Genomic DNA, 13,252 nt, shown 5'->3' with positions numbered 1-13,252 from the left:
TAATTGCCTATAATTTCCACCTGTTGTCTATTCCATTTGCACAACAGCATGTGAAATGTATTGTCAATCAGTGTTGCTTCCTAAGTGGACAGTTTGATTTCACAGAAGTGTGATTGACTTGGAGTTACATTGTGTTGTTTAAGTGTTCCCTTTATTTTTTTGAGCAGTGTATATATATATTCTGGCCCCTAGCGTCAAGAAGTTAAACATTCATAAAAATACAAGTGTCATACACCATTCTTTAGCTTAGAATCTTGGTAATCGAACAGCTTTGTCTGACTTACAATAGGCTTTACGGCGAAAGCATAGCATTTGACCGTCTGAGGACAGCACCTCACCCACTTCCTGCATTAACATGAATTCATAACCTGCACAGGTGTCACAAAACTCAAAAATAGAGATAAAATAAATCACTTACCTTTGAAGATCTTCATCTTTTTGCAATCCAAAGTGTCCCAGTTACACAATGAATGGTCGTTTTGTTCGATAAAGTCCTTCTTTATATCCCAAAAATGTCAGTTTATTTGGCACGTTTGATTCAGAAATCCACCTGTTCCAACTCTCAACATGCCTACAAAAGAATCTAAAAATATACCTGTAAACTTCGTCAAACAATTCAAACAATGTTTCTAATCCAACCTCAGGTACCCTAATATGTAAATATTCGATAAAATTTAAGACGGAGTAAACTGAATTTTAAAAACGAGGAGTGCGCACTATTCACACGCCAAAAGACTAGAGTCCTTCTGAGGGTTACTTCGAAAGAATACGAATACTTCTCCATTTTTCAAAAAACAAGCATGAAACAATTTCTAAAGGCTGTTGACATCTAGTGGAAGCCATAGGAACTGGAATCTGGGTCCTAATTATTAGACTTTCCCATAGAAAAGCATTGAAAAGTCCAATGACCTCAACAACTAAAAAATTCCTGGATGGATTGTCCTCAGGGTTTTGCCTGCCAAATCAGTTCTGCTATACTCACAGACATTATTTTAACAGTTTTAGAAGCTGTAGAGTGTTTTCTATCCAATACTACCATGCATATGCATATCCTAGCTTCCGGGCCTGAGTAACAGGCAGTTTACTTTGGGCACCTCAGTCATCCAAACTTCCAAATACAGCCCCCTAGTCTTAAAAAGTTAACCCACCTGTTCCTAGGCTGTCATTGTAAAATATTATTTGTTCTTAATTAACCTCTCTGGGATATGTGGGACGGTAGCGTCCCACCGGGCCAACATCCAGTGAAAATGCAGAGCGCCAAATTCAAATAAACTACTATAAAAATTTACTTTTATGAAACCACAAATTCAGTATACCAAATTAAATCTACACTTTTTGTGAATCCAGCCAACATGTCAGATTTCCAAAATGCTTTACGGCGAAAGAAAACAATGCTATGATCTGAGGATAGCACCCCAGCTAACAATCACAGACCATCATATTTCAACCCTCCCGGCGCGACACAAAACGCAGAAATAAAGATATAATTCATGCCTTACCTTTGACGAGCTTCTTCTGTTGGCACTCCAATATATCCCATAAACATCACAAATGGTTATTTGTTCGATTAATTCCGTCGATATATATCCAAAGTGTCAATTTATTTGGCGTGTTTGATCCAGAAAAACACCGGTTCCAACTTGTACAACGTGACTACAAGTATCTCAAAAGTTACCTGTAAGCTTTGTCCAAACATTTCAAACTACTTTTGTAATACAACTTTATGTATTTTTTTACGTAAATAATCGATAAAATTGAAGACGGGATGATCTGTGTTCAATACCGGAGGAAAACAATGTGTAGCATGCTTTCTTGTCACGCGCCTCTAACAAACAGTACACTTCACTGGAGCCTCATTCTGAACATGGCTACTTCTTCATTTCTCAAAGGAAAAACCTCAACCAATTTCTAAAGACTGTTGACATCCAGTGGAAGCGATAGGAACTGCAGGAAGGTCCTTTAGAAATCTGGATTCCCAATGAAACCTCATTGAAAAGAGAGTGACCTCAACAACAACAAAAATCTGAATGGTTTGTCCTCGGGGTTTTGCCTGCCAAATAAGTTCTGTTATATTCACAGACATGATTCAAACAGTTTTAGAAACTTCAGAGTGTTTTCTATCCAATACTACTAATAATATGCATATATTAGCATCTGGGACTAAGTAGGAGGCAGTTTACTCTGGGCACGCTTTTCATCCAAACGTGAAAATGCTGCCCCCTATCCTGGAGAAGTTAAATAAAGGTAACAACAACAAAAAACACCCATGATTACCCTACAAGACATGCCACCAGAGGTCTCTTCACAGTCCCCAAGTCCAGAACAGACTATGGGAGGCACACAGTATAACTAGATCAAACTCTATTCCACATCAAGTAACTGATTCAAGTAGTAAAATGTAATAAAAAAAACAGATAAAAATACACCTTATGGAACTGAGGGGACTGTGAAGCTACACAAACATAGGCACAGAACCATGCATACACACACACGATAACATACGCACTATACAGACACATGGATTTTGGGTTGTAGATATTTGGTAGTGGAGTAGGGGTCTGAGGGCATACTTAGTGCGTCGTGAAATCTGTTGTGAATGTACTGTTATGTTTTTAAAATTGTATAACTGACTTAATTTTGCTGGACCCCAGGAAGAGTAGCTTTTGCCTTGGCAGTAGCTGTTGGCGATCCATAATAAATACAAATACATTCAGCCACAAAAGCATTAGTGGTGTCGGCTCGCAGTCTGCGTTACAATTCATTCCAAAGGTGTTCAATGGAGTTGAGGTCAGGGCTCTGAGCAGGCCAGTCAAGTTCTTCCACACCGATCTCTTCCACTATTTCTGCACTGACCACGCATTGTGCACGGGGGCATTGTCATGCTGACACAGGAAAGGGATAACCCCAAACTGTTGCTACAAAGTTGGAAGCATAGAATCAAATAGAATGTCACTGTATGCTGTAGCATTAAGATTTCCCTTCACTGGAACTACGGGGCCTGAACCATGAAAAACTTCCCCACACCATTATTCCTTCTCCACCAAACTTTACATTTGGCACTATACATTCGGGCAGGTAGCGTTCTCCTGGTATTCGCCAAACCCGGAATATTCCATCGGACTGAGAGGGTGAAGCGTGATTCATCACTCCAGAGAACGTGTTTCCACTGCTCCAGAGTCCAATGGCGGTGAGCTTTACACCACTCCAGCCGACGCTTGGCATTGTGCATGGTGATCTTAGGCTTGTGCGACTGCTTGGCCATGGAAACCCATTTCATGAAGCTCCTGACAAACAGTTCCTATGCTGACGTTTCTTCCAGAGGCAGTTTGGAACTTGGTAGTGAGTGTTGCAACAGAGGACACACAATTTTTTTTTAGCACTCAGCGATCCTGTTCTGTGAACTTGTGTGGCCTACCACTTCACGACTGAGCTGATGTTTCTCCTAGACGTTTCCACTTCACAATAACAGCACCACCCCAGTTTACCGGGGCAGCTCTAGCAGGGCAGAAATTTGACGAACTGAATTGTTGGAAAGGTGACATCCAATGACGGTGCCAAGTTGAAAGTCACTGACCTCTTCAGCAAGGTCATTATACTGACAATGTATGCCTATGGAGATTACATGGCTGTGTGCTCGATTTTATACACCTGTCAGCAACAGGTGTGGCTGAAATAGCCGAATCCACTAATTTAAAGGGGTGTCCACATACTTTTTTGTTTATAGTGTAAATGCATACAAATACTTTTTTGCAGCATCCTTAGCACCCCTCGTTTCCTTATAAAGGGAAATAAAATGGCTACAATTGACACGTTTTAGTTATTTAATTAAAAAAAGTATGAAATAACTAAATTTAGATTATGGAATAGGGCTTCACACAAGTGTGTTAAAATCCCTTTAATCAATGTTATTAAGAAATTATTTCGTAAGTAATACTTAAAAGCTAAGTCTAGTTGTCTTATTTTAATTATTTAAATAAAATATGGGGGGGGGGGGGTGGTATTGCACATGTCACCATTACTATCTGCACTATGAGTCTAAGGCATTGCATTTCAGCGCAAGAGGCTTCACTATAGTACCTGGTTCGAATCCAGGCTGTATCACATCCGACCGTGATTGGGAGTCCCATAGGGCGGTGCACAATTGGCCCAGCGTCGTCGGGGTTTGGCCGGAGTAGGCCGTCATTGTAAATAAAAAATGTTTTAACTGACTTCCCTAGTTAAATAAAGGTTACACTAAGAGCATAACATTTCTACACCCTCATTTTTTAAAATAAAACATTTGAAAATTTGATGTAAAGTCCCTCTTTTTAACTCACCTTCAGATACATTTTATTTGTTCCATCTTTGTTATTCCTTATCCATACAATCCATTATGTACAATTGCACTGAATATGATTTGAGTAATGTAAGATTTTAAATCCCAGCAGTCTTTAAAATTACATTCAGGAGCAAAAGGTTTTCAATTGTTGTCTTTAATTTAAAAAAAAAAAAATATATATATATTAATTGGAATATAATATTGGAATATAACTAATTAATTCAGTGTAACTTATGCTTTGCTATTGCAAAATTCTAATTTGTACATAGGTCACAAATAAAGCTATCCCCAGTAAAATTGGAGCACAACTCATGAGCCCACCTCCTGCACCGCTCACACCTAATCCAGTCCCCACCTGTGACTGAAAACAGGGGGAGAGACGCCAATTGAAAAGCTCTCTTAAAAATGTAGCTAGCTACAGTATCTAGCTATATTACATAAAATGCTGTGTAAAACAGCTAAAAGGCTAAAAAGTAACAATAACTGTAAAGCTATCAGTCACTAGTGGAAACATTTACAACTAGTAAGGTTGCTAGCTAGCACTCCTAGCAGCTTATTCTTACTAGCTTGCTGGCTAGTATTTACTGTTGGTGTAACTAGCTATCAAATTAGCATAAACTAGCGCTAACTGGGCTAGTCATTGTCTATATCACAGGTAGAAACACATTCCTAACCACAAAGGGGTAACTAGCCCCCAGGGGCCAATTACCCCCTAGTAAGAGGGGGAGGGGGTGTGGCCCCAACACACTCATCCAACATATTACTACTTTACTCAAATGATCTACATTTTTCTCTCTAAACAAGTAGATTATTTATCTTAAGGCTTTCCTTCTTGTATATTTAAAAAACAATTATAGATCTAACTTCATTGGAATATATCTACAACACAGAAAGTGTTAATTGTGACATCTTTGGGTCTTAATGCAAATTAAGGGGGGAGGGGGGGGTTAGTTGCCCCAGGAAGCTAGTTACCCCCTACTACCCTAACTTTGGCAAATAGGTTAAAAAAAACGCTTAACCTATGACAAAATGTGGCTTAAAAATGCATATTATGAACCAATAATCTGTGCGTGATGACGTAGATTTTGTTCCTCTATCAAAATAGCTCAATTATGAAAGACCCATTAAAATAAGCTTTATGTAGTCACCTCTATAAACAGTCCCTCAACTCGACGTGAGGTGACCTTTATTCACAACAACATTGGCAAAGGCCAATGATACAAACAGACGCCTATTAACAGATCCCTATATCCCCTGATGCACTGGCAGATCTGCCAGTCAAATAATAGAAACGAAAACAAAGGATCAGTGCCAACGATGTGGTCAACAAAGTACATTCTGCTTGAAACCACATGAGTTTCCAATGAAAAACCCACAACATAAAATATCCGATTGCACTCAGGACACATTTCTGTCAACAGAAAATGAGCAACATGTATTTTGTTTTTCTTACCACTTGCATTCTTCCCACATATGAGGTGCTGGTTGGGCTGCAGCAGACCCCAGATCTCTGAGTCATTGTTGATGGCCTGCTCTAGGGACTCGAGCATAAATGTGGAGGTGCCGTTGTCATTCTCGATGAGCGCGATCCGCTGCACTCGGCTGAATACCTCAAGGAACAGGCTTTCCACACAGGCAGTGAAGTATATAGCTGCGTGTTCATGGACCCGGAGTGCCACTCGATTCTCAACCATCCACTTGAAAAAATGTCCTACAGAAAAGACGAGCCCGCACCGTGCTGACTTGCCCCGGTAGAGTTTATCCCTAGTGCTCATATTATAGAGCGAAAGTGCACCGAGTGCTGCGGTGATGCAGTTGACAGAGATGGTCCAGGAGAGAACCATCTTGATGGCGCTTTGGATCTCGTGCTTGGTGCACTTGGCATAGCGCAGACTGAGGCGCTGAGCCTCCCGGGCGACCCTCACCAACGCCCGACTGACCAGTGCTGAGAGCTTGGCCAGGACCTCTTGTGACGGGCTCCCCACACATAGCTCCTCTTTCTTCCTGAGTGCGCACTCCACCTCGCTGAGGCTCCATGGCACGTCCTCAAGCTCGGGAAGCTTGGCACATTGGCTGGAGAACTCCAATATATCCGTGTCCTCCGCCAGGACGGTGTTGACCGTGTCCAAGCTGTTGTGTCGGCTGTGCATAGATTCGGTCAGATGCCAGCAGTTTCCCCCATGCGCATATGACAGATTCGTGTACGAGCAACACAGCGAAACACTGGAAGACCTGAAGGAGTCAGCGGCTCCACCATAACCGGAATCGAGCGTTAAATCCTCCAGCGTCCTCACAGTCGTCTTACTCTTGCCTGTCATGGCTGCATTGCATATTAAAGGTCTGCTTTTTCAATGAATGCCACAAACCCTGTCTCTGTCGCAGCTATTCCACAGCTGCTGGCTCCAATAGTTATATTCGGCTACATAAAATCTCTGTAAATGGAGTGAATGTTTTACCTAGTTTTCGCTTTCTTGCGTTTACTGAAAATATTCCATTAAACTGGTCTTTCTCTAACTCATGCGTAACCTGAGAGAGATCGAATCCACAAGCCACTGCATCAGGCGCAGCACGGACTCGTGCGTGGAGAGGAGGGGCTATGCACATGGTGGGCTGCTAAAGGCCAATCTGATGCCTTTATAACTCTTGACTGACATAATCAATTTGTCAACTGGGATGTATGATGATAGTAGCTGTTGATGGGCACATTAAAAATGTTTCAAATATGACTGGAAAAGGATTTACTCAAAAATATGAGTCTTATATCATAATAAATACAACAGATTTAAAACAGGCAGATTAAGAATGACACTCTCCCACACACATTTATCCACCTGCTAATGATCAGGCCTAATGGCTGGGAGGGTGTTGCATTTAGCACATTAACAATGCCTGTCTACACATATGAAATCACACTCCGTACGTTACATGCACATATTTATGCGATTGTTGTGGATAGTCAGATTAATATGATAGTTGATTAAAACGTTTACACGCTTTGCAAGAAGAATGATTTCTATAATTATCCTGTTTACATGGACACATCTGAAATCAGGTTACCTGATAGCACTCTGATGAATGCAGAAAATCGGCAATCTAAATGAACATTCAACCACTGTGACCATGCTATTTTTTGAATATATGAAATTTGTATGTGAAAATTACTTCTAAGGCGCATACATTCAGTTGTTCCAAACTCACTTAGTTCATGTTAAAGACTTGCTCGGCTGGTGCTTGCACATGTGCAGATCAAATATACAGCTGAGATGCCGATTGGGGTGTTTAAATATGCTAATAATTCGAAAGATTGCTCAGATTGCTCCTGTGTTTGATCTGAGATCCAACAAAAAATAAACATTCACAATATTGATGGAAAGGATAATAAAACATCAGTGTCTTTGGGGTGAAGGTCCTATCTTCACAGGGGTGCACCCATAGGCGGAAATCCCAGGGGGGACGGGGGGGACACGACCCCCCCATCCTGGGAAAAATATGATTTGTCCCCCCCAATCTATCACTGTAAACATAACTATGTAATTTCAATAATATTAATAATACGCAATGAAAGCAGTTGTGCTGATTATAGACACTTAATAGCGCCTTTTTAAGTTTCAAAAGATTGCGACCACCCCGCCCTTTGCCTCACAATGGTTTGATCCACTGCCAGTTCTTTAGCTGGCAAGGTAATAGAGGGTTCGTATCTACTGTCCGAAAGGCACATGTACGTAACTGACCATAGGCGGAAATCCCAGGGGGGACGGGGGGGACACGACCCCCCCATCCTGGGAAAAATATGATTTGTCCCCCCCAATCTATCACTGTAAACATAACTATGTAATTTCAATAATATTAATAATACGCAATGAAAGCAGTTGTGCTGATTATAGACACTTAATAGCGCCTTTTTAAGTTTCAAAAGATTGCGACCACCCCGCCCTTTGCCTCACAATGGTTTGATCCACTGCCAGTTCTTTAGCTGGCAAGGTAATAGAGGGTTCGTATCTACTGTCCGAAAGGCACATGTACGTAACTGACGTGAGGTTAATCCAGTCAATCGCGCCATAGCAATGTTTACATTTTTATGTTGGCAGGGTTCACACACTAGCTGAATTTGCAGAGCTAGCGCGCAAACTAAAGCAAACATTAACTAGCAAGCTAGCTAGTACCTATTCCATTAATGTGGCGTCGTCAAAGATGGAATCTTTGCTATCGTCAATTTATTCCAAGATCAGCATGCAGCTTTAGTGCTTCAAAGTCCCTGTGATAAGGTTAGCTATAAACTGAAGTCCAAACTGAACAGAACTACACTCTCTTATACCATTGTCTTAAATATATTTAATGGTCTCGTTGCAAAAGCTAAATTGTCGCTAGTGAACTTTTTTACATTTATTTTATTTCACCTTTTTTTTTTTTAAGATTATAGCAAACACCACAGAAACGGAATTGGTGCTCGCTAGCTTTACAAATTCAGCTATTGTTGGAAGCCACCCAATATGAAACAAACTATATTACAATTAGAAAAGGTTGTAGAATATGTTGTGTAAATGTGTGTGTGTGCAGCTAGACCGGCCAGCCAGCCAGGTAGAAAAATGGCAGAAAAAAGTAAAAAGACGGACATCAGAGTATTTTTCAGTACACCAAAACGCAAAGTAAGAACTCTAGTAGCCTAATAACTCAAAGACGAGTTGATAAAATGTTCATAAGAAAGAAGTGAAATGCTAATGGAATGTTTCACAATGATGTCATTAGGCAGAGCAGGCAACAGATGGCACACAGACAGCAGAGCTGGGGACAGATAGGCAGGGACAGACTGGCAGAGACAGGGAGTCTCAGGTAAGTTTGTTGAGTCTTTGTTTGGCAACATTATGAAAGGTTCTCAATTTTTTTTACTTGTAAAATAGGGACATAATTGGAAAATGCCATGGATACCCCCGCTCTCAACTTAAACTGATGACTAAACTAAGATTTGTTTATGGCAATGGTATTGCTGTTGTGATTAATTGTGTAGTTTTGGGTACCGGTAGTTAGGAGTACGGCAAACACCTTATTTCTTTTCTAGGAGACAGACTGAGTCTGTGAGGGTGGTGAAAGGGAAAGAGCCAGGGAGAGAGACTTCAGAGAACAATGTCACAGCCACGGCAGGACCAGGTGTCACCCTTGTTGCCTGCAGCACCAGTATAGGGGACAGTGGCACAGCATTGTCCAGTTACCTCAGTGATGGCACAAAACCATATCAGCCACACCCACAATTTTTGAACCGCAAACTCTTGCCAACAGAGTGTTGACGTTTCAAGAGGCCCCAAAGCACAGAATGAAATTCTGAACATCATGGCCAATACAATCATTCGAGGCATTGCAGCTGAGATAAGGTCTCTTCCGATTGTACAATTTTTTATTAATTGTTGATGGTACTCAAGATGTCTCTGGTGCTGAACAGGAGAGTGTCTTTTTGCATTATGTTGACCATGACCTTGTCCCTCACGAGGAGTTTATTGGGCTATACAGGGTGTCGGAGACAACAGGCGAGGGCATTGCGAAAGTGGCAACTGAAGTGTTGTTGAGGCTCAATTTGCCCATGTCTGGCTTACGTGGGCAGAGTTACGATGGTGCCTCAAACATGGCAGGAAAATACACAGGTGCACAGGCAATTGTGAGAAGGCAGCAGCCATTAGCCCTCTATGTCCATTGTGGAGCACACTGTGTAAATCTGATTACACAGGCTGGCTGCTCAGCCTCCCCACTGATCCGGGATTCCCTTTCTTGGGTCCATCAGTTAGGTGTCCTCTATGGCCAGTCAGGAAAGTTTAAGAGCATGTTTGAATCAATTGCCACGTCCAAAGAAACACATCTGCCCACCCGGAAACCCCTATGTCCAACAAGGTGGACTGTGCGGAATACTGCTATTAGAGCTGTGCTAGGGCAGTATGAGCGGGTACTAAGCAGCCTAGAGGAGAGTAGTTTTTAGTACATGACAGTACACGACAGTACACTTACAAATTATTTATTTCATGTTATTTTATTTAAAATTGCATACTTTGTGCGACATACTTGTCCATAGCTGCTGTTTGAAGAGTTGAGACACTGACTGAAGGATATTTTGTTTGATTTATTTGGGTTTTTCATTGAAGTAGTTATTTTGCTTTTAGAACTGTACTTATTTTAAGCTTTTTGTTCTTCTAAAGATATTGTAGTAGACTCAGGCCAGTGGCACATTTAATGACTATATAAATGTATCAGAAAAAGTCAAATTAAAATGTCAATTCAATACGGAGACTAACTTTGTGATGGTTCTCAATGGAGATTATTTTAGATGAGATCACACCATGTTCATTGTATTTATGAAAACTACACCCATACAGTGTACAGTACCATTGCTACCTACTGGCCTTTCTTGATATTGCTAGTTGTAAGTACGAATACCTGCATACATACTGGACTGGTAAGGAGCAATGCTATAACTATTATTAATAGTAGTATTATAATGATTTAAACATTTGAACAAGTTGGTTAAACCCTTCAGTTAACTACTGTACCTATCAATTATTCAGTTGTAGGAATTATGGTTCCTCAATATACATTTAACATATTACAACGTAGGCTATGTGTTACAGCACTACTTTTGGTGTCCCCCTCAGGAATTGCTCTTGAGAAAATGTAATGTAATTGTCCCCTCCAAGGTTGATATCAGATTTTCGCCCCTGGGTGCACCGTTACTGAATGTTGGGACTATATAGGATATGGTTTTCTGTCAGGTGGGTAGGGTTAAAATAATGTATCATGTCCGCTCAGCTCAATGCTACATTTCTTTCTGCAACGTTCTGAATGGCTCACATTACTGAACATACCCTTGCAGTCCTACTGCAGATAATCTTATGAAAACATCATCAAATGTCAAAAGGATATAAAGGAACAATGCATTGCTAATCAAGAAATGGCAGTGGGCTAAAGGCTATATGAACATTTTAACTATCTATGTAGTTTGTACAATCCTAATTGATGGGGTCTTTTTTATATTTCCTCATTTGAGTGCCATAAAACACACAGTCCTGGTACTTAGTTCCCTTGCTTTTCATTCAGGATTTAGATTTATAGCGTTACCACATTATTCTACATTAGTTTTACTCATATGCATAGAGCTCTTTATCACATCCATTGCGTATTGCGCAATATGCTAGCAACATTCATAACAACTCACCCAGCAAAATTTGCCACATGAAGAGCTTATAAATGCTTTTAGCATTTTTATGCTAAATTAATTTATGTTATAAATGCAATGTAATGCATATGAGGCTTATAAATGTTCATATGTTTATAACATTTGTTAGAACCATTCGTAACGTGGTCATGACACTTTTAAAAAGCCTAAAATGAAAAAAAGCCTATTATTCATTCGTCATTCATTTAAAATACACTTAATGTAAATACAGGTTGTTCATAGAAAGAGCTTCCAATGCTGTTATAGCCATAGACACACAGATTAGGCCCCTGGACTAAAAAGCACATTCAATGCAGATTAGGGAACACAATGGAAAGAAGTCACTGACTTTGTGTTATCCTTGTGTCACGTTCCTGACCTGTTTTTCCTTTTTCTTGTATTTGTTTAGTTGGTCAGGGCGTGAGTTGGGGTGGGCTGTCTATGTGTGATTTTCTATGTTGGGGTTTTGTGTTCGGCCTGGTATGATTCTCAATCAGAGGCAGCTGTCAATCGTTGTCCCTGATTGAGAATCATACTAAGGCAGCCGGGGTTTCACGTGTGTTTGTTCTTGTGTCAGTGTTTCGCCACACAGGACTGTCACGGTAGTTATTTTGTATCGCATATTGTTTTTGTTAAATATTAAATCACTATGGAAACTAACCACTCTGCGTATTGGTCCGATCCTTCTCGCCTCTCCTCATCCGAGGAGGAGGAATTAGACAGCCGTTACAGAAACACCCACCACCAAAGGATCAAGCGGAGTGGTAAAGGGCAGCGACAGCAGCAACAGAGGACACAGGACTCGTGGACTTGGGAGGAGATCCTGGACGGCAAAGGACCCTGGGTTCAGCCAGGAGAATATCGCCGTCCCAAGGCGGAGTTGGAGGCAGCAAAGGCAGAGAGGCGCTGGTATGAGGAGGCAGCGCGGCGACGCGGTTGGGAGCCCGAGAGTCAGACCCAAAAATTTATTGGGGGGGGGGGCACACGCGGAGTGTGGCAAAGCCGGGTAGGATACCTGAGCCAACTCCCCGTGCTTATCGTGGAGTGAGAGGGCGTCGTACTGGTCAGACACCGTGTTATGCGGTGAAGCGCACGGTGTCCCCAGTACGCGTGCTTAGTCCAGTGCGGGCTATTCCACCTCGCCGCACTGGTAGGGCTAGGTTGGGCATCGAGCCGGATGTCATGAAGCCGGCATAACGCATCTGGCCTCCAGTGCGTCTCCTCGGGCCGGTATACATGGCACCAGCCTTACAAATGGTTACCCCGGTTCGCCAGCATAGCCCAGTGCGGGCTATTCCACCTCGCCGCACTGGCAGGGCTACGGGGACCATTCAACCTGGTAAGGTTGGGCAGGCTCGGTGCTCAAGAGCACGTGTCCTCCTTCACGGTCCGGTTTTTCCGGAGTCACCTCCACGTACCAGTCCTCCGGTGGCAGCCCCCCGCACCAGGCTGTCTCTCCGTCTTCTCTCTCCAGTTGCTTCCACCTGTCCAGCGCTGTCAGAGCCTTCCTCCTCTCCAGCGCAGCCAGTGTCTGAGCTGTCTGCCTGCCCAGCGCTGTCTGAACTGTCTGCCTGCCCAGCACTGACTGAGCTGCCTGCCTGCCCAGCGCTGTCCGTATGTCCTGAGCCTTCAGAGCCGTCCAGACATGAGCAGCCAGAGCCGTCCAGCCATGAGCAGCCAGAGCCGTCCAGCCATGAGCAGCCAGAGCCGTCCAGCCATGAGCAGCCAGAGCAGTCCAGCCA

At 42.2% G+C, this 13,252-nt stretch overlaps 1 protein-coding gene and 1 long non-coding RNA gene across 5 annotated transcripts in view; one reads left to right on the top strand and one right to left on the bottom strand.

Annotated features, from left to right (window-relative positions):
- The window catches only part of LOC139534095 (ankyrin repeat and BTB/POZ domain-containing protein 3-A-like), a 188,030-nt gene extending 181,133 nt beyond the window's left edge, over positions 1 to 6,897 (bottom strand). For 2 of the 4 annotated variants that reach the window (XM_071332846.1, XM_071332847.1), the window contains exon 1: positions 5,772 to 6,896. In XM_071332846.1, the coding sequence (XP_071188947.1) occupies positions 5,772 to 6,636 (865 nt within the window). In that variant the 5' untranslated portion in view covers positions 6,637 to 6,896. Of the gene's footprint in view, positions 1 to 5,771 lie in introns of all 4 variants that reach the window. The other 2 variants (XM_071332848.1, XM_071332849.1) reach the window with 2 other exon arrangements.
- Positions 1 to 13,252, top strand: part of LOC139534105 (uncharacterized) — a 982,995-nt gene that overhangs the window by 960,212 nt on the left and 9,531 nt on the right. The window lies entirely within an intron of this gene.

Source organism: Salvelinus alpinus, chromosome 11 (genome assembly GCF_045679555.1).
Source record: "Salvelinus alpinus chromosome 11, SLU_Salpinus.1, whole genome shotgun sequence".
In the NCBI taxonomy this organism is placed as follows: domain Eukaryota; kingdom Metazoa; phylum Chordata; class Actinopteri; order Salmoniformes; family Salmonidae; genus Salvelinus; species Salvelinus alpinus.
This window is presented reverse-complemented; position numbering and strand designations above follow the sequence as displayed.